The 20,497-nt window shown below is 43.0% G+C and overlaps 1 protein-coding gene across 3 annotated transcripts in view; it reads left to right on the top strand.

Annotated features, from left to right (window-relative positions):
* PSD3 (pleckstrin and Sec7 domain containing 3) overlaps nt 1-20,497 on the top strand; it is a 119,278-nt gene that overhangs the window by 4,737 nt on the left and 94,044 nt on the right. For 2 of the 3 annotated variants that reach the window (XM_088054687.1, XM_014259658.2), the window contains exon 2: nt 10,973-11,081. The exons of the other annotated variant lie outside the window; for it this stretch is intronic. In XM_088054687.1, the coding sequence (XP_087910813.1) occupies nt 11,078-11,081 (4 nt within the window). In that variant the 5' untranslated portion in view covers nt 10,973-11,077. The remainder of the gene's footprint in view (nt 1-10,972; nt 11,082-20,497) is intronic. 3 annotated transcript variants of the gene reach the window in all.

Genomic DNA, 20,497 nt, shown 5'->3' with positions numbered 1-20,497 from the left:
TCTGTGTGTAGGGGCATTAACACAGACAGTCAAATGCAGTATTTGTAATGATACTGGGGGTTGTGCACCCAGTGTTTGAAGCAATTGTAATAGAACACTGAGAGTCATCCAAGCCTTTCTGGTTTAGCTAGTAGAAAGAAGCCTCTTTCTACTCCAAATGCTTTTGCATCGGTCATATCCTTAGTTGATGTGTTTCAGCAGATGTTACCAGTTTAATGCTCTCAGTGAATCTGTCCTAGCTCTATTGATTTACACAGACAGGGAGTCGGTTTTGGGGCATGTTTTTGGTGGGGGAGAGGTGAGGTTAACCATGTAGGAGACCCTGTGTGAATGATTCCATTCCATTAGAGCCCATTCACTTGGTTCTTTGGGGAGTGTAAGAACATCCTTTGTGGAACTGGTGATGTTAAAAAAAAAAAATCCAAGAAATTTACATGCTGCTGTTTTCAAAACTTGAAACAAGTTTTGAAACAAAAAAACTAGGACTTCTTAATGCACACAGAAAATTCTTGCACAGCTGATCTGTGCAAAAGTGGTTCTCTTGTGCTGTTTGTGCCTAAGTAGTTTGTTTGGTTTACTATTTCCAGTTTCCAATTTATCTCTGTGCCATCAAAGTGAGAAGGAAAAGAGCAGTGAGGATCTTAATGAATGTGCTAGCAGCTTTTTTTTTTCAGCAATCCCTTTACTGTCGTCAAGGTGCATAGCTGAAAGACGTGGATGTTGTTCAGAGTACTTCCCCTCCCTGCCTCCACACCAACACAGTCCTTTCTATTCTTGCCCATCACACCAGGGAAGTCTGGCAATTGATTTTGCAGCTTTGATATAAAAGATGGTTTGGGGTTTGATCCCTGTGGGCTGAAGAGGCAGGTTCTCTGCAGGAGAGCCATGGAGCATCTCTGCAGGCACTTGTCTCCATGTGTGTGTTCTGAGACAAGTGCTGGAAGATTCAGTGTTGAGGCAGCACACCACCAAGTTGTACACCACACAAGGCCACCAGTGCTAAGTAAGGGTTCTTGGGCCATGGCTGATAAACTGTCTTTGTGCATGCACAGTAGCTGATTGCTTGAAACCTGCTTCATGTAGAGACAGGCTGGCAAACCTGCTGAAGGGCTGGAGTGATTTTTCTCAGGCATGTGTTTCTCTGTGGAGAACCTCTGTTTGCTTGGTCTTCAAAGAGATCAAGATGTTGGGGTACTTCTGGGTGCTGATTTAAAGGTAATTTAGATGTAGCACAATGTAGTGGCCTAGTGAAAGGAGCCCAAGAAAGGGAGGGAGGGGGGGTAGTGTGTGCAGAGTAAAATTAGGTGGGTGATTCCCCAGGGTACTGGGGAGCCATCTGTCAAGGTGCTTTTCTTCAGCTGAGGCTGGACAAACCTGTGAACTGCTGCCAAAACTCGAAGATTGGGGCTTGTCAGAGTATCCTGCTCCACCTCTTTGTTGTGAGTGCTGAGGATCTCCAGGGTGCAGCAGCTGTTGGGAGTTAATTGGTGTGTCTTGCTGAGCTCTCCCAGCAAAGGTGGGAGTAATGTTCCTAGGATCAGCAGGGACACATGCCACCCACTATCCTTGAAGGGACATTCCCTTGCAAATGGTCCCTGATGGAGAGCTGGCTTCTTGTGGAGCAGGGACTTCTCGATGTGCCTGTCCCATCCAGACCTTATCTGGGTGGTTCATTGCATCCTGGTTGTAAAATTGCATGTGGCTCCTTCCCTCTGGAAGTGTGGCTGAGAAGGGGACGTGTGCTAGGGAGCTTCTCTGGACAGTCACCGTACAGCAAGGTGGGTCTTCAGATAGACAGATTTAGGTCTTGTGCAATTTGTGTCCTAAACTTCTGGATATCTTTCTAAATGGATTGATAGCTTCCAAACCCCATGATTACAGAGACTATTTCCAGTCCTCATTTGTTTGTAGTGATGTGAAATTGGGGGGCAGGGGTGTGTTTGTGTTAGAAATAATTTTCTTCCGTTAGATGAAAAAGCTGTTTGAGACCAGCACAAAGTGTGTGCCTGACACTTTCATTCTGGATGTAAGTGTTCCATTCCTCTCAGGAGTAGCACTACTTGAGGTATCCTTCTGCAGTAGGTTTCCAGATACTTCCTCTTGAGTGCAGCTCCTCCGTGCTCTGAGATGTTTCTTGCTATTTTGCCAGCTTCTGTTGGAGACCACAGACTCCTATGATGCTAATGCATCCAAACATTTATTCTCTGCATTACAGAACTGAGTAATGCAGGTTTGTGGATGGTGCTTAAAAGCAGGGTGGGGTGAGAGCTAGCCCTCTGGGTGCGGGCTAGGTTGCTACAGGGTTGAATCAGGAGTCAGAGGAGCTCTGGTATTACCTAGCCCTTGAAGCTTGAATGGCTCCTGAATTGACTGTACTTCCTGGATGCTGTTAGTAAAAAAACCTGTTTGGGCACAGGATCAGGCAGTCCATCAGAGTGTGAGCACTGCATTTCCACCTCACTGAGTACCTCAGCCACCAGTGATGGCTGTGGGAAGTGTGTGGCGTTTGCTGTTGCTTCCTTTGCTAACTGCACAAAAAGATTTTCAGTGTTGCAACTGCTGGAGTAAGCTAAAGGAAACTAGGCTGGAGCTGGCTTCTGGGGATGGCCTGCAAGGGCAGAAACACATTGCCACGTGTGCCAAGAACATCACGGTCATAGCCACAGCAACATCTTGCTGCCTGGTGGAGGGACTGTCTTACACAGGAGTAGAAGCTGGACTTGATGATCATGATGAGTCCTTTCCAACTCAGTGTATTTTATGATTCTATGACTGAAAAGAGGCCCTTGTCTTGAAACTGTGATACAGTAGTGTGGGAGCAGTAAGAAAACAACCTAAATGACACAGATTACATAATACAAGCCTCCCTTTTTGCAGAAGCAATGAATGGGGCTTGCTTTCTCTTCTTGGCATGAAATGGCACAGTGGAAGAGGTAGCTTAAAGTGTACTTATGATGTTTTTACAGCAGTTTTCAAATGGGAAGTGTCATTTGAGTAATAACTGCATCTTCCAGGCTGAATGAATGCCAAGTGTGATGGCAAGATGCACTTAGGCCTGGGATATGTCCTCATGTCAGTGCTAACAGAAGAATGTTTACCAGGGAAGCCCTGTTCTCAAGAGGAAACAAATTCTAGTACCAGCAAGTTCTGGTTGTTGTCAGCTGTCTTGTCTATGGACTTGCTGTGACTTAATGAGGAAAAAAGGAGAGGTACTCACTTCCTCACCAGTGGGACATAAGTGCCAGCTGGCCTGTGTTGTGCAGCTTGTGGGGGATGAAACATCTTTGATGTCTTCTGCCTTCCTGCCACAGCTGAAACAGCCTGTTGACTTCTGACTGCTTGTGGGGCCATAGCTGCCTGACAATGCTGCAGTCCTTAAAGTGCACTTTCTTAGCAAGCAAACACTCTTGCAACAATGTATTTCAGTTCCTGGACATCAGGAGAATTTTGTTGACCTGTTTTCTCGCTTCTGCCTCAATTGTGCCAGAGATAAGATGGCTCTCATCAAACTTCAGTCATATTTCTGCTCCAAAAAACTTCCGCTGAATCTAGGTAAAGGCTCAGAAAAAACTGCTGAGGTGAATGCTGTAAAATGAATTAAAATATGTAATATGTAATAATCATGCAGAATCAATAAGCTATGTCTAAGTTAGCAGGAGATACCTACCCCTTTTCGCATACACTGTTGCTGTGTTGTGGTTCTACAGTTTGCACTTGTCACAGAGAAAATACAGGTTTTTACGCTTGTGCAGATGTAAATTCTTCCAGTGTAGAGTGGTCCATCTGATGGTTGAGTGTGGGGAGTTTTTTTGTTCGTTGGTTTGGTTTTTAGGTTGTTTTTTTTAACCATTCACTGAAATGGAACATTTTAATCACTTGAGGGACACTATCTTAAACTATGCTTATAATATTGATTTGAAAATGAAGATGAGCTCTCCCAATACCCTGTCCTTCCATCAATAAAAGCAGTGTATATTTAGCTGGACATAAAGAATGTATAGCACATGGCAGAGGATGCCATCTGTAAATTTTCAAAGGACAGCAGATGTTGGCTAGGGTTTTGGAAAAATGTAGTTGCTTAAAGATACAGAACTAAATTCTGGTGGGCTCATGAGGCATTTAGGTATATTAAAATTTTAGCTTCCATGGAGCTGAAATCCATGTGGAGCAGACCTGTAGCCTGTCTAAACACTGTTCTGCCATCTGAGATGCCTAAAGACGATGGAAGCACGCTACCTGCTTCCATCCAGTTTGCTAAATATACTGGAACAGATTGAACAAAAACAGTAAATGTAGGATGTCTACTACGTGCATCACTGAATTCTCTGGATAAAAGATACTGTCTTTGCACAGTTTTTCCTAAATCATACCCCAGTGCTCTTTGACATAACTTGGAATTATATCGGAAAAATACTTGCACTGTGGCTTTATAAAAGTTTTGGGTGTTTTTCATTATCTCTATGTGTTACATCTGAGAACACAGTGGTTCAGGCAGTGAGCTAAAGCCTTCTTCTCAGAGGGCTAGTTTTGATTCTTGCACATACCTTAGAAATAATGAATAGATAGCCACAGGTCCATACAGTATGCATCAGAAATCACTGACTTGGCAAATACAATATGCTGAATGACCTTTAATGCTAAAGTGTAATCATACAGACTTTGAATTAATATGCTGTTCACAGCCATGCAGTTACTACTCAGACAGCGTCAGCCTGTGCATAATAAAAAGCATTTAATTCTGTGTAACAGCTGACTCCTTCCTAACAACTTCAACCATGCAACAAAGCAAGCATTTCTTTAAGGGGAGAAAAACTCTACTGCAAGTCTAAAACAAGGTGACCAGACTGGAAGAAAATTTTACCTGCTTGATACTTCTGCTAAGTCATTAATTTGAGGTCTTTTTGGTCACTGTTCCCAGTTTTTTTTCCTAAGCAGCAAGTCTTTTGCTTCATTTCTGAACTCTGTTTAGACACTGAAATTCTGTGAAGTCTGCCTTTATGCAGGGAGAGTAGTTTTGATAGTATCTGCACCCTTTCAGTTTTGCTCTCTCCAGTCTGACTACTTCCTGTGAGGCTGCTCATAGTAAACAAATCCTGTAGAGCTGGGAATAATGGTACAGGAAGCTTGCAGTGCCCTGGTGCCTTTTGGTGAATCCCTGGGGTAAGCTGTGGAGTGTGTTGTGGTAAGGACTCAAGAGCTGGATGGTACCAAGCCAGAGGTCTGTCCAGTCCATGGCCATGCCAAAGCTTGGTGAGTATAGTGACTCAGTGCACTCGTTTGGACTCTTTAGCTTTAGCTCAGGAGAGCATGTATGTGGTCATGGAGATCAGCAGATGCTCAGGAAGAGTTCAGCTTAGAGATTCATGAGAAGGATGTGATTTCTACATCGTTAGGGATTTGTATCCCTTGAGCTTGTTCACCCTTCTCGTCAGATACCTCAGTGTTTTGGTTTCTGTGACACTGCTTTGCAAGGAGGTTGGTGGTTTTGACTACAAACTGTACCAGGAACCATGTCCTCTTTGGTGGGGTGCTGACTCCAAATACCTTCTTTTGTCTTCTGGCTGTTGCATTAAAAAAAAAGTGCTGAATTACTGATTGTTTTTTGCTTTTTTCAGACCCCTTATCACTTCAAGCACCTCTGCCACATCTCTCAGTTGCCTCATAGCTGAAAAGTCTTACATGACCCTCTCCAAAATCCCAGCTTCTCTGCTGGAAAACAGCTATAGGCAGTGCTCTCACAGAAGCCCATTCTTTCCTCCCCACTTTCTGGCTTTCTATACATTTCCCTGCAACTCCTGATAGTTAGGAATTAGTTTAAAACCCAAGCTGAGATGCCTTCTCTTTCCAAACCTTGGCTAGCATTAAATTTTAGCAGCTCCAGCTGAGATTAAGCTATGCAAATCTCCTGTTCTTTTGAATTTCAATCTGTTTTACTGGTGCTTTAATTCAAGATCTACAAACGTGTATTTGTGTGGGGAGATGTGAGAAAAACACAAGTATGGTGTATGAGGTCACATGGAATTAAACACTACAACCCCTGCTAGTGGTCTTACTGTGAGCACCCACACTCCTCCTGTGATGTCAGTGCACTAGGTTTCACCAGTTAGCAAGTTTATTTTAATGCCAGCTTTCTGCATTCAATCCTGTTACTTAGGAAAATTATTTAAAATAAGCTCAACAGGCACAGTCTTTTCAGAACAATTGGTATGACCTGTCAAAAGCAGTGAAGCTTGCTAAGCTCTTGGCCATGCAGGGATGATGTGACAGGAGAGGCAGAGCTTTCAATGCAGGATTCTGTAAAGACTTGTCCATGACATTGTAACTTGCTGGAGGAGGTTTTAAAATCTGTGGGAGCCTTCTGGCCATCATTCCTGCTGAGAGCATAAACTCACTGTATCAGGGTATTTGATAGGTTGCTGACAGGCAGTTGAATGTTTTGCTGCTAGACATGTTGGTGAAGCATTGAGAATGGAATAAGCACAGCCTGGGATTAGAAATGGTCCAGGTGTGGCTGTGAAGTTCTCCATAGTAAACTGTGATTTACAGGCATTCTTCAAGGCTTTTTTCTGAGCTTGTGTCTCTCTGTCTCAGCTACCAGTTCCTTGTGAATGGTCCTTAGGTCCCTTCCAGGTGATGCTCCCTCTTAGCATGAGTGGTCTCTTGCAGTCCAGAATTTTGGCTGACTCTTGCTCCCTGAAGATTCATGCTTGAGCACCCATCCTGTTCTGCTTTTTCGCAAGCACTCCTTTCCCAGGTCTCCCGCAAGGAGTAAGTCTGTCTTAACAGCATCTGTCCTTTCAGGGAGTCTGAAAAATTCCAGACTGGAATTTGCCATTTAATTATCTGCTCTTTTGAATACTTCCTCCTTTCTGAACATTTTCAAAGAAAATGTATGACCTTAAGTGTGAATGCTATAGGAGGCATGGGTTCACACTGCTTCTTTGTGCTCAGACTGACCCATTCCTTGTCTCAGCAGCTGTGGACACTGTCATCCCCTTCCACTGAGACAGAGCCCAGCTCTCCTGTCAGCTCAGCTGAGAATGGTGGTGAGGTAGCAAGAGTTTGATGTTTTTCAGTTAAAGCTCTCTGACATGTAGGTATGTGTGTTCGTTTGAGACAAGTTAGGAGGAAATGTTCACCCCAAGACAGTATGAAAAGGAAAAAAAGGCCCTAAGACAAAACCAGTTTGTCTCAAAAAAAGGTCCCAACCAGAACCTCAGTGAAAGTCAAAAGAGGATGCTTTGGTGCTTTTCTTCTGTGGAGAAAGGAGAAGCATATTCTTCAGCTTTTTATGACTCATTATACCTGTCTAAAAACGACTGGGATTTTTGGAGGGCAGTTTGAGGGGAGCTTATGAGTTGAAATTAAAATCATCCAGAAAATGAAACTGCTTCAGGTAAGGAACCACCCAGCTCTCATCGGGAGCTAGACACCGCTCAAGGGTGAATTGTAGGATCCTTGCAGATTCTGACCCACTGCTCCATTTCCACATCCAGACAGCAGAGCAGAGGCAGTGTGTACTTTGTGCTGGGCTGACTTACCTGTCCTCGGCAGCTCCTGCTGGAGTAGCAGGAACCCTGTGGTCTTAGTATCCTGCTGCTGTTCAGTTCAGTGCTGAGACACGGATTCAGCAGCTTCATTCCTGAGCTGGCCTGAAACCACCATGAGCACCATGGGCTTATCTTAAAGAATCTCTCTGCTCCCTAAGCAAGAAGCAGAAAGCCAGCAAGGTAGGACCTCTGTTGACCCATGCCAATGCTTTATGTGAGGTCAGTAGAAACTGGCCCAGTGTGTTGGCAGGAGGTCTGAGGAGTGAGGACTGCCAAGTGCAAGTTAATGCAGCCTTATAAATGTTATCTAAAATTCAGTGAGAGGCAAATGCAGTCTTCCTAACTCCTGTCCAAAAGCTGTAACCTAAAGAAGTAGGCTTGATTAAACATGTTCAAACAGGCAGAAACCACTGCAAGAGTGATGCACAAATCAGTAGGAACTTGCTGCCTCTCTGCCCAGAGCATCACTGAACTGAAAAATAATATACCTATGGCTCTTGAGAAATGTATGTACAGCTGGGCTGATTTAAAGGGGATTGGTGCTCTAAGCGTCACCCTCTCCAGCAGTGACAAAGACAAGATGCATCAAAGGTGGTAGTTAAAGCCCTCTGAGGGAAGCAATTATGAAATGAGCTGACCTGGATGCAGATTTCTTTGCCCTTGAGCTGAGAAAGAAGGCTTAAGCAGGAGTTTTATATCCCTTTCAATCTCGTGCATATTTAATCTTTGTTAAAGCAGCTTGAAAGCACCATGAATGTTTGTCCAGCCCATTTCTGGGCTCCTGGTTTCAGGGCATTTTGACTTCTGCAAGGCTTGGGTGACTGGTAGATCAAAAGAAGGAAAGGAGAGCACATGTTGTTTCTTGATTTGGATATTGGTAAAGCCATAGTCTTAAAAACTAGCTCTGACCTTAGAGCATCCTCATTCTTTCCTGCTCTTGCATTCTTTTTCCATATTTCTTCTTTGAATGAAATATGATAAACTTAGCCTTAAACCTGGATCTGGACTTTCTTTATACATTCTTTTAGTGCTCTGACAGCCTAAATAGATGTTAAATACAGCTGTTCCCATACCTAAGCCAGTATCTGTAATCCTCATCAACAGTGTTGAGCACTCCTGAAAATCAAGTTACCCCTTTCAGATGCAAAGACTAAGATCTTGCAGCCTCTGTTTAGGCAAATAACTTTGATAAATGATGCCCTATACACTGAAGCCCTATTTGTAATTTGACAATTTATTTGTGTCTGTTACTGGATGATGCAGAGGGTGCTGTGAGCTGGAGTTTTCTTCTTTGCTTTACAATAAGGTACAGGCAAATAGAGATCCTTAGAGCATGTGTTTGCTGGCAGGGATGCTCAGTGCAGCAGATGTCTGTGATATCTCAAAGAGCAAGGCTGAGGGCTGGAGAAACTGTGTCCCAGAGGGATATAGATCAGAAATTCCTTACTGCTCAGGAACTGGACTGTTGTGTTAATTTCATTTTCCATTTCATTTATCTATCACTGGGATTTGGCACCAGCTAGTTGTTAGCCATCCCATCCCTTCACATCCATCTGAGTAGGGTGAATTTTTGTCTGGCTCTGTAAGCTACTCCTGGCTAAGCAGTTGCAGACAAAGCCTTCTCCTGTGTAGTCTGGCTCCAGCTATTCCTTTTCTAGCCCTTCTTGCCTCCCTGCCAGTGAATGAATGCAGCCCTGTAAAGGCAGGACAGACATGGAGATTTCTTCCAAGCCCATTTTGTCATGCTTTTGATAGTCATCTTCCTGCTAGAAAGCTCTTTATCTGTTCCATCACGTCTTTACCAAAGGATTGGGTAGGCTGGTGTTAGCATGTGCACCAATGTACTGGAAGCCCTAGTGATGAGTAGCTGGAATAGTGAATAATAAATAAATTAGTCCAAGACCCCTGTTTAAGATCTTCTGTTGACTTAGGGCAGAGTGGTGTTGGACTAAATCTTGTAGAACTGGCACAGTGCAGAAAGATAGGAGAAGAAATGGGTGTAAAAGGCCAGGAGAACCTGGAGCAAAACCATTCTAGGGCATGGGGCAAGACAGCTATTCATCAATATGCTCTTGGAAGAAAGTGTAATTTTTGGACAAATGGCCTAGTAGGAATATATGGATTTGTGATTCCATCCATCTCTGATTAAAGAGCTGTTACTGTGTGTTCCTGTGAATTATGTGTCTCTTGTACTTTGAATTTCTGGTTGTATCCTACGCTCATCCTGAGGTATTTGATAGAAATGCATAAAAGTTATTGTTTTCCTGGGGAACAGAATGTTCCATTTAACTTTGTTTTTTAAAGAGTGTTTTTGTAAGCTAATGCTCTCACCAATGTAAACTCTGCCATGGCTTGCTATGCCACAACAATTGACTGCCTCATATGAATATAAAGCTTACTGAAGAATTTATGAAGTTAGTGATTTATTTTATCTGTCACTTCAAACAGAAGAATTATGGTCTCCATCTTGCCCAATTGGGAAGAAACTTAATGCTGACTCTAGATAGTTTTTGCATTACAGTTTATTGCTGGTATGTGCTTTATCGCAGAGATTTGTTTTGTCCCTACCTGTTCAGAAAAGTATTTTGATCTTAGTCTTGTAATCTTCCTCTCTTCGGAGAAACTGGACCTTTACTCTGTCAAAGTGGTTCTTACAAAAAGGGAGCCGTGGGAAGGTGCTGGTGGCACCAGGCATGGGTAGACTGTTTGCTCAATCCATCTGTCCATCCATCCCTCCAGGTGTTCCCCTGCTCACTGGGCTCACCAACCTGTGTCCCCCCCCTGCCTCCTGGCCAGATAAGCAGGTTTGACTTGTGTGGTATGGTTGTAAAATGAAGTTGGGCTCTTGTCCTGACCTAGACAGTGGTGGCCATGCATGGGCTGCCCAACAGGGACCTTTAGACACTACTCCTACATGTTTGCATACCTTATCCTTCTTCCCTTTTTTTAAATCATCCTTGTTGTAATCCTTGTTCCTCACTTTCTCTACCCCACTCTCTTTTCAAAGAAACAGCCTGCTCCATTTATGGTTTTCCTATGGGTCCTAGTTTTACGACATACATACTCAAATTTGCTATTTCTGATACAATTCCCTTGATATTTTTAACCCTAACTGGTATTATTAAGATAGTTGGCCAGTGCTGCTGGCCTTTCCGTGGGGAAGCTGGCTAAAGAGTGGGTAAAGAGTAGTTGGGTGGTCTAACCTCTCTGTTAGATCTTTGTTCTTAATACTGAAATTCTTGAGTTCAATGACAGAGAGGTGAACTCTTCAGGTGGGCTGAGTTGGCCCATGTCTACTCTGGATGATTTTGGTGGTGACAGAGAGAAATGAATACTTCAAAAATTCTGCCTGAAGGGATTTCATGTTCCTTCTGCTGTTTTTTCACAGAAAGGTAGATAAGCTTTGTTTATTTTGACTCTAGGCAGAAGCACTTGTGCGGGATAATGACATATCAGCTCATGCCCAGAATGTTGCCAAGGCCAAATACGAATTTTTATTTGGCTTGGAAGAAGAGAAGCCTTCAGGAATGGGTAAGTGCTATTTATTACTATTGTGTCAAGAAAAAAAATAAAAAACATCTCTTAAACCACTCGGGAAAGTTTTGCAGAAGCTGCTCCTTTAATGATCCCATGAGGGCTCACTCACTGTGCTATGCTGCCCTTTGCAAGAACCATAGGACCCTACTGGTGTGGCCCCAGAAAATGACAGTGGTTCCCCATCTTAAACTCCTGCCACGATGTGACAGCAGGGACTCATGTGCTGGAGACACATTGGTGGAGGAAGTCCCTGCACTTCTCTGCAGTGGAGTTGTTTAGCCGTGAGTTCTGCAATTGCACATGCTGAAACATGGCCATTTCTGCCTGGAGGTCCTTCCAGAAATGTGCTTTGTGGTCTTTCTACAGGTAGAGTAGGTAAGATTTTAATTTAGATACATGAGGTGGTACCTGAACTGCTCTGCCCTCTGTAGTCAGTAATTCCAGAAGTCCAGGTGCATTATCTAATGTTATGCCTAAGGATCTGTCTTGTTCCTGTTGTCTTCTTGTAAATACATGGCATTTTCTACCTTTTATAAGAGCCCAATCTTAGAAGAAAATGAATGTAGTTATTTGTTATATGTAGCTATTCCTATTGCCTTGTCAAAATTATCAACAAGCCCTGCCCTCTTCGAGAAAGCATTTCCTCAGGCTGTTCTCTTTGTACCTTGATCCTTTTTAATTGCAAAGTTTCTGGAATGTCACTTAATTAAAGAAGACTCCCTTCTTGCCAGAAAAGGGCAGCACTTTGTTCAGAAGCAAACTCATAGGCCACTCAACTTCAGTAAGAAGAGAAAAAAACCCAAAAACAAAAACAAACCCAAAACAAAACAAAAAAAATCAACCAACCAAAAAAAAAAAAAAGCCAACAAAACAAACAAATGAAAATAAAAAGCAGAATTTGAGTTTCTTCCTGGATTTTTTAATGTTTGGTCATCCACTTGGGAAATCTGAATTGCAAAGTGGAAAAAATCCAGATTTCCAAAAGGAGAAGAAAACCCTTTGAAAAGCCCCAAACCAAAAGGACCTCATTTAGGAATTTTAAAAACTCTTCCAAATTACTGCAAAATGTGTATCAGTTTATTACATGAATCATGATGACCTAATTTTTTGCTTGGAAAGACACAGTGTGAGAGCACTGTCAGCAGGCATTGGTACAAATCCAGAGATTGGTATTAAATAAAGGATGCTGTGTCTAATAAATCCAAGTGAATCTATTGTTATTACCATCCAAAACAATTATCAAATATGATGGGTATTCCAAGCTAAGCACTGAGCTCTAAAACAAAAAGTGGCAAAGAGTAAGCCAGATATATTGACTTATGTGCCTAATTCTCTGTATTTTTCCTGTGCTGCTTCTTGCCTTGCTTCTGGATCTCCTCCTGTTCTTTTATTAATGAGAAACTACCATTAGGGGCTAACAGTTAGCAAAATGGGAGTGATTTCAAGACCCTCACAGGAGGGTTTGTGAATATATAACAGTGGTTAATGCACAATGTTTGTGAATTGTATCCAAAAACTGGGTGACATTGTGCCTACCCAGACTGGCCTCATGCAGTCACAGACGAATGCATCCTACTCCTCCTCCTTCTCTTCCAAGTTGTTTGACTGCCATCGATAAATGAGAATGGTTCTGCCCCTTATAGTTTTTCTTCATGTGAGCAGGTTTTAACTGCTTATTAACTGGAGGTGAATGAGGACAGGGTGACTGAGGGGACAGTACGAAGTCAGGGCTTTTGTGCACCAAATCATGGTATTTTTTGGATTTGATATATGTCAAATATGTCATGACATATGCTTTTGGGAGAAGCAGCTATGCTTGAAAATCTTTCTGTTCTTTTCTGTGTTAAACGGGAAAGGAGAAAACACCACTAGAAATCCAAATAAACATGCTACTTTCTGAAGTTTAATTTAAAAGAAAGAAGACATGCTTTTTAGGGGTCAAAGTATGAAATATTTCAAGCAAATGAGTGACAGGGGCAGGGCCAGGAGAAATGTTGGTGTTTAAACTTGGTCAAGAAAACATCTTGTCACTGTGGGCACTTAGGCTGAACTTTAATTTGTGTAACCTGAAGCAGCTGACCCATGCCATGGCTGGCCTCAGAAACGGAACGCATGTAAGCTGCTGAACGGCTTAATTACTACTGCCTTCTGGTTTATCCTTTCCCTTTCTGCCACAGCCATGTTACTGTAGCCCTGCTGATGCTGCTGAGGATACGCGTGTCTTGACTGAGTACTAAAACACTTGCATCAGACAAGCCAATCCAAAAAGAAGGACAGATAATTGGGGGTGACTGTGGTAAACACTTCTATTTACCCAGGTGGGAGATGGCAGCTTTTGTTAATAAGCTCCCTTGCTGATTTTTACTTTCCAGGTTGAAGCTGCTGGTCACTTTCAGATGAGAGGGGGGAAAGTAAAAAGTTAGATGGCTTTAGAAGAGGTGTTTCATCAACATTATTCAAATGCTAATAAAGCTGTGACATGTAAATCATTTTCTCTCCTTTGCTGTCTTCAGTCTGGTTTTATCTGGGATATTTGTGATCACTGATGCCCTAATGTGTTCTTGTCTTGGTCCTCTCCTCTATTGTCCATTGCCCATTCTCCTGCCCTGGATGTATTACTCGGAGAAGAAGCAGGTCCAAGCCCCCGGGACCCTCCTGTTGTGGAAGGGTTCAAGACCACACATTTCCCTACAGACCCCTCCCACTGGGGGAGCGGGGAGGATGCACCACACTTGTCCACGTGGCCCTGCACAGCCTGGCCACCTTCCTTGGCGAAACCCCAGCCTTCTGCCTTCCAGCAAAAGAAAATGTTTTTTAGGAACTGAATTTAGCTGGGTTGGACAAGACTTCTTCTCAGACTCACTGACATAAAAGGCTGCTTGTTGTATGTGGAAACATACATTCCTCCTCTGGAAACTGCTGTGGAAACAGTGATCTCTATTGAGCAGACTTTTCTTGAGGCTTGGCTGTGCTACAGGTCTGATTTTTATGACTTTGCTGTTAATACATTTAAATACCAGAAAGGAAAAAAAAAAGTCACGGGCACATGACTTAGTCTTAAAAGTGCTTCCTTGGGGGAAAAAAGTGGGGGATACTACAAAATAATTCCTTAAATAAACATGAAGGCCAAATACCCCATAATTCCTGTTATATGAGAAAATAAATCCAAGACTGTTGTTAGGAAGAAAATAGCTTCTTAAGATTAATAAACAGTCTTTTCTCTGATGCTTCAGAGAGAGGAGAAAGCTTTCATCCCTCCTGTGTACCGGAGGTTTAATCTCATCCTTCACAAAAAGGCCCTGTACAAATACTGCCCGTGTTGCTATGCATATCTGGTCTTTCCCAACAGCTGCTGGAAGTAGCTTGGTTTTGAATTCCTGTTGAAACAAATAGCTTTTTGGAAAGCCTGTCACTTGCTGTTTTGTGCTCAGTGAGGTGTCATGAGGCAACTGAGCTCATTTAACATCTTGCTTCTGCCAGAAGAGATGGTCCCAGACACACGCTGCCATGGATTGTCTCATGCTAGTTCTTGTGCTCATCTGTGTGCTTAGCAAGCTCAAGACAGCAAAAACTGCGTAACAAAACACCCCCCCCCCCCTCCCCCAAATAATGCCAAAATAACAGTTCTTAAAAAAAGGCTTATTCTCTCCTGGCAATGTGTGCTGAATCACCTTTGCAAGGGGTCAAACAATGCCAGATCTGACATGGGAAAGAAAATCAAACATGTACTTTGACCAATGCAACATACCCATTCCTGAACCACAATGATAGGTATGATTGCTTTTGCTTTAGAATTTCTAGAACTTGTTTCAAGAACAAAGGAAGAGCACAATGGCTGCAATTTTGTAAAAGTAAAGCCTTTTCAGGGTTCTGTGCTGGTGATTTAAACAGTCTTAAGAAAATCATCCCAGTATCTTTGTGTAAAATTAGCATCACTGACATACTAGGTTGTCTTAATCTTTTGCCTCCCTTATCTACTCGCTCTGTTACTTCAAGGCACATGTGTCCTGCTCGGCTGCATCCTCCTCACATTGCATGGAAGTTGCACCTTCCTGGTCCTCACTGCAGGAACTGCCCTTAGACCACAGGCACTCATTACATTGTTCTAGTGATAGCCCTGACTGCTGACTGCAGTCTTGCCCAGTGCTCCAACCCCATTGTTTTCCATTTTGAGGCACCACCCTTTGCCATATTTTTATCTCTTGCTCTTTCCATCTCCAGGCAATCCTGGAATTCTGGGCTCCCTGGTTTGGTATCTTCCTCTACAGCTGTTTTCCTTAAAAGGTGCAAAGCTGCATTTTCTAAGGGTTGGAGGACTGCCTGATTTTTGCATTAATTTTGCTTAATTACAGTGAAGGACTGGCACATCAGATGTCCTGCAGTGTTTACCAGGAGCACACATAAGGCTGGAATACAGAAAGCTCGGAGCTGTGGTACCCCTCTCCCCCGTAATTAAAATTCCATCATCCTGTTGTGCACACTTGACTTTATCAGCTTGTTGTTGTTGTTGTTGCTTCTAGAGTCCCACTGCATTTTCTGATACACAGAAGACTTGCAGGAGCTTTTAAATCATAGTGTGTAATCAGTAGTTTTCTCATAAATATCCCTGATATTTGGCTTTGCTGATTGGCAAAGATGCAAAAAGAAGGTTAACTTCTGAAATTTAAGTCTCCGGAGGTATTGTATTAGAAGGTACTTTTCCAATTCAGTTTGTGCACTATAGGAGGCGATTACCTCTTTGGCACCAGCATGTTCACTGGCCATGCTGAATGCTCATCTTTCAAGCCAACACAGAGTAAACCAGGTCATTTTGGATGCTCTGAAGAGCAGCAAGCTCTTACAGTGCTGTCAGAGGAGAATTGTGCCTATGGAAAAATAAATGCTAGTGCAGGAGGACAGGTTCCATTGTGCTCTGTGTCTTGGCTGCAGAGGTGGAGAGGTGGAGGGGTCTTGCTATCTCCCTTGAATTTCTGTGTCCCTCTTCCTGGGGCTGGGAGAAGCTGAGGCATGCTCTGGAGCTGTCAGGTGTGGTGTGATGGATGTCTAGGTTTCCAGTCCAGGGGAAAGGAAAACTAAAGGAGCACAAGGCATTATGCTCAGTCCCTTGCTCCACAGGAGGAAATTGTATGTCTTGTGACCTCCACTTGAAAGCTGGATAGTTCAAGTTATCATAACCTACAGCTGTAGGGAGGAGATTACCACATCCTCAACTTTCTAAACAACAGAGTTGTTTGAAGGCCAAGGGTTGAGTACAAATAATTGTTGAAACATGGGCTGTTTGTTTATTGTTTTTTAAAGGTGCAGAATTAAGCACTCAGAAGGCAGTAAATGTCTCCCTGTCTGTGCTCTGTTGGCTGAAGCTGAGAGCCCTGCTGATGTGAGCACAGAAATATATGGGGACCTGGTGATGCTGGCAGTCTGTCAGTGTCTGGCCACATCAGATGCTCTGAGCACACGTGGCACAGGCTGAATTCAACTGAAGCTGGCAGGACTCAGCAGCACTTTCCTGGAGGAAGTTAGGCCACCCCCTTCCATCAGGTAGACAGAAGATGGGGCATCCAGATCAGTGGGCACAACAGGAGAGGGTCAGAGAGTTGACTTGGCTTATTATGGGCACAGCTCCATTTTTACCTGTTACCATGGCCTCCTCTTCTTGGCCTCAGCCCCATCATCTGGTGAAATCTGCAGCACACCAGCACAAACCCTCTATTGTGCTGTAGTCTTAATTTATGAAGCTTTCTGAAGGAAATGATGCATGTTAACATGCTGTGGATATGCACATGGAGAAGGCTTTTAAGTAAAAATTATGTGAGTAGATGCAGATCTGGCCTGGTATTGGACTGAAAAGTGTAACGCAGAGTACAAGCATGTATTTTTCCTGTTCACAGTTCACTGCTTTAACAAGTACCTTCTGCCTTAGATCCCTGCATCATTTACTTAACTCTATCCAGCTTCCTGAGGAAGCGAATCTCATTCATTGTGGGAGCCTGCTGAAAAGTTGCCATGCAATGTCCAACTGCACCTTTAGCAACAAGCATTTGAAACCTGGGAGACACACATATTCCTCTGTGTCCTATTTTTGTTTTAGCTGGGTGCATAAGTTGAGATCCATCTCCTAGGGTGTTTCAAGAACTGCCTAGCAAGACTACTCTTAGCTGGGTTAATTTGTCCCAAACCCTGAAATGTAGTAAAGGATATCCTTTTCTGGTTTCTGGACCTACAAAAATCCAGAGTTTCTGAGATCTGTGCTTAGAAATGAGGGATTTTTAAAGCCAGTTTTTCTGGCTCAAAGCAAGTTTCCAAGGGTTTTGAGAGGATTCTTTAAAAATACAGTATTTTAAACATTTAAGATTAATTACAAGTGAATTTAGAAAGGCTGTAAAGTCTTTGTAGATGCTGAAACGGTCAAAGCAGCTGTGAGTTGTCACTGCTTTGGAAGTTTGTTCTTCAGGTGACGGCTCTTATAGAGCTTTTAAAGTAATTCTTGCTAATCGCTCTGTGTATCTACACTTAGAAAATCACCTGTTACCTGCTTCCTTTCTAAGTCACAGCAGTAGAAAAATAGAAAATTTCAGATTCTTTTTGGATCTGTTGTTTACATTTTGGGTTTCAGACTTCTCCAAACATAAGTCTTAAATCAAGACTTGAGATTCTCACAGCCATGTCATTCCAGAGTGTGGGACTTCAAAGAAGAAAAGTGCATTAAATATTCTAAGACCCACTTGCACTTTTATGTCAGGATAAGGAGTCGTTACATACTCCCTTTGTACTCCCTCCTGTTCCTGCTCATGCTAGCAGCTGTTCCACTCTACCATTTTGCTTTCCAGGGTAATGACTCTTGGGACTGAGCTATCTCACTGACCATCTGTGGCCCATACAGCAATTTGTAGTGGATAATCCCTCACACTAAATCCTCTCAGCACGTGCTGCATGTTAGTTTTGGACTTTGTCCTGTTTTGAGCTCGCTATAGGCCTGGGAATGACTGCAGCAAGGTGCTATCCTTCTTGCAACCAGGGGAAAGGTATAGGGGCTCCTTGAAGGACATTTAATTCAGTGTAGTTGTGGTTATGCAAGTGGTCCCAAACCCTGTTTTTACCACTGGGAATTAATTAAAATCTGTGGGGAAAAATATGCAACCACATCACAGCATTGCTTTCATAAAGCTTTCCATCAGGAATAGGGTTAAAACTTGTGCAATTGTAAAAAAAATCCACACAAACTGTCAAAGAGGCAGAAAGTGACCCATGTATTTTACATGGTTTCTAAATGGTCATTGCTTTCTAAACACACAAAATTTACATTATCCTAGTGGCTTTTCTCACTCTGTTATCCTAAACAACGCAGCATCATCACATCACTACCAGACTCCAGCACTGGGATTTGGCTAGCAGAAAGATTCATGACAGATTTACCTAGCATGCGCATGGTAGTCCTGTGGCAGATTGAAGTTTCATCTAGCACAGCCTCTGGTAGCCCAAATCCCCCAGAATTTAGGGAACTATGCAAGAACAGTGGTGAGCAGTACCTTTCTGAGAATCTCTTCCAGTGTGCAGCAAGCTGTGGGTGTATGATTTCCTGAGCAACACACTGCCCCTGCATGTTTGCAGGGGGATTATTTTTTTCCTTGAACAAATTAGTTTAATTCCTGGGTAACCCTGAACCATTGGCTGTCACACCACTGTCTACCTGCTCAAGCGTGGTGACTGCAAAGAGCAGGAAGCTTGTGCATGCTCTTGGGCTCTGTGCCAAACCTCCCAGTGACAACAGCAGGGTGTCCCTCTGGTTGTCTCTTTTTGGAGTGAGGGATCTCAGCCAAGGTGGTCAATTTTTCTGCAAGGGCCCTGCCATACCTCTATTCCCCTCTATCTTCCCTACATGTTTGCTAAGGCACAAAGGCATTTCACCAGGATTTACTTCTAGGCAGCTCTCCCCAACCTCTTCCTTCTGTTTCCCTCTCGCTTTCACTCAGCTTCCCCATTTCCACCAACTAGTTGTTTTTACATAATGACACTGTAACTTTTGACAGGATGAAAACCTGGCTCTGCTTCTCCTTTCTGGAGTAAGCAAACTGCCCAAAAGCCTGGAGTGTCTGCAAGCTGCAGAAAATCCTGAGCCCAGTCCAGTGTGGATGTTTGCAGTCCAGTTACAAAAGCCCTGTGTTTGCATTATATTAATCCCCTGGGTTTGGCTATGCTCGCCAGGCAGGACCTATCGCAGCATGAAGAATGACATCATTTGGAAAAAGCCTTGCTGCACAAGGCTGCCAGAGGCTGTGCAGCATCCCTCCCCTTTTATAGGGGACGGCTGCTCCATCTCAGCAGGAGCAGGCTGCTTTATCAATTGGAATAGTTCTAGTGACTATAGAAGTTGTAACATAATGCAGTGTAGGACAAGGAAATATGTGTAACCCTCCTTGGGAGGCTGCAGTAGTGCTATAATACCATAAATCCTGTGATTTGTTCATTAAGCTCAGTCACCTAGAGATTTGTTTCATCTTAATGCATACATTGATTTTTACTTGCCCTAATTTGCCTTTTACAAGTAGTGGCAAGAAATAGCAGGAAAACGTAACTTATATGATGCTGCATGCAAGCTCACCCACGTGCTACTTGTGATCGGCGCAAGGAGCTGCAGAGACATAAAATGCAAAATGACTGGGCTGCTTAGTGAATGCTTTCAGCTCACTAATGCTGAAATGCCATAAAGCATCCTGCGTTCCAAAACCAGCACATGACTCCCAGCATCGCCATTCTGCCCGATTCTCCCCTTACGGACGCAGTTACAAAAACGGCAGCTAAGCACAGACGTATCCCTGGCATGCCGTCAGGCAGCCTTGCTGGAGGAAATTTTTTTTTCCCCCTGCAAGCTGCCAAGGTGGACTCCTTAGCTCCTGCGATAGACTGAATGAGACTGCAGTTCCCCCATCAGTTTCATAATACTCAGAAAGCATCCATTTACATCATTGTGTGCAGTGCAGGGCAGCAGCTGCCAGGAAATTTGAAACTATTTTGATTCCAGTTGACTAGAACAACAGCAATTGAATTAGCTGGTATCGCTATAGATAAACTGATGATCTGTGCATTTTATTTCTTTGACCAATGGGTAACTGCTGGAGCTACAGTAACCTCTGTGAGTAAGGAGACTGTTCAAGCAAATATATCTAATTTCTCGAGCTATATAATATATATATATATATATATTTATATATATACTGTATAGAGAGAGACACTCACACCATTCTTTTTTAAAATGTACCTGTAAACAAAATGTCTGTCTATGCTTTTAACTTGTGTTTTGCTTCCTAGAATTTCCTTTTATTATGCTGTAGACAAGTTTGCTTGACATGGAATGGTTATTTACCTATGAAATAGCATATCTATGCCTGATTTAAATCATTAATTCTTTCAAC

Source organism: Pseudopodoces humilis, chromosome 4, assembly GCF_049639895.1.
Source record: "Pseudopodoces humilis isolate 2021_Gansu_Grassland_sample_001 chromosome 4, ASM4963989v1, whole genome shotgun sequence".
Taxonomy (NCBI): domain Eukaryota; kingdom Metazoa; phylum Chordata; class Aves; order Passeriformes; family Paridae; genus Pseudopodoces; species Pseudopodoces humilis.
The sequence above is the reverse complement of the archived record's forward strand: the minus strand, read 5'-3'. Positions and strand labels throughout refer to the sequence as shown.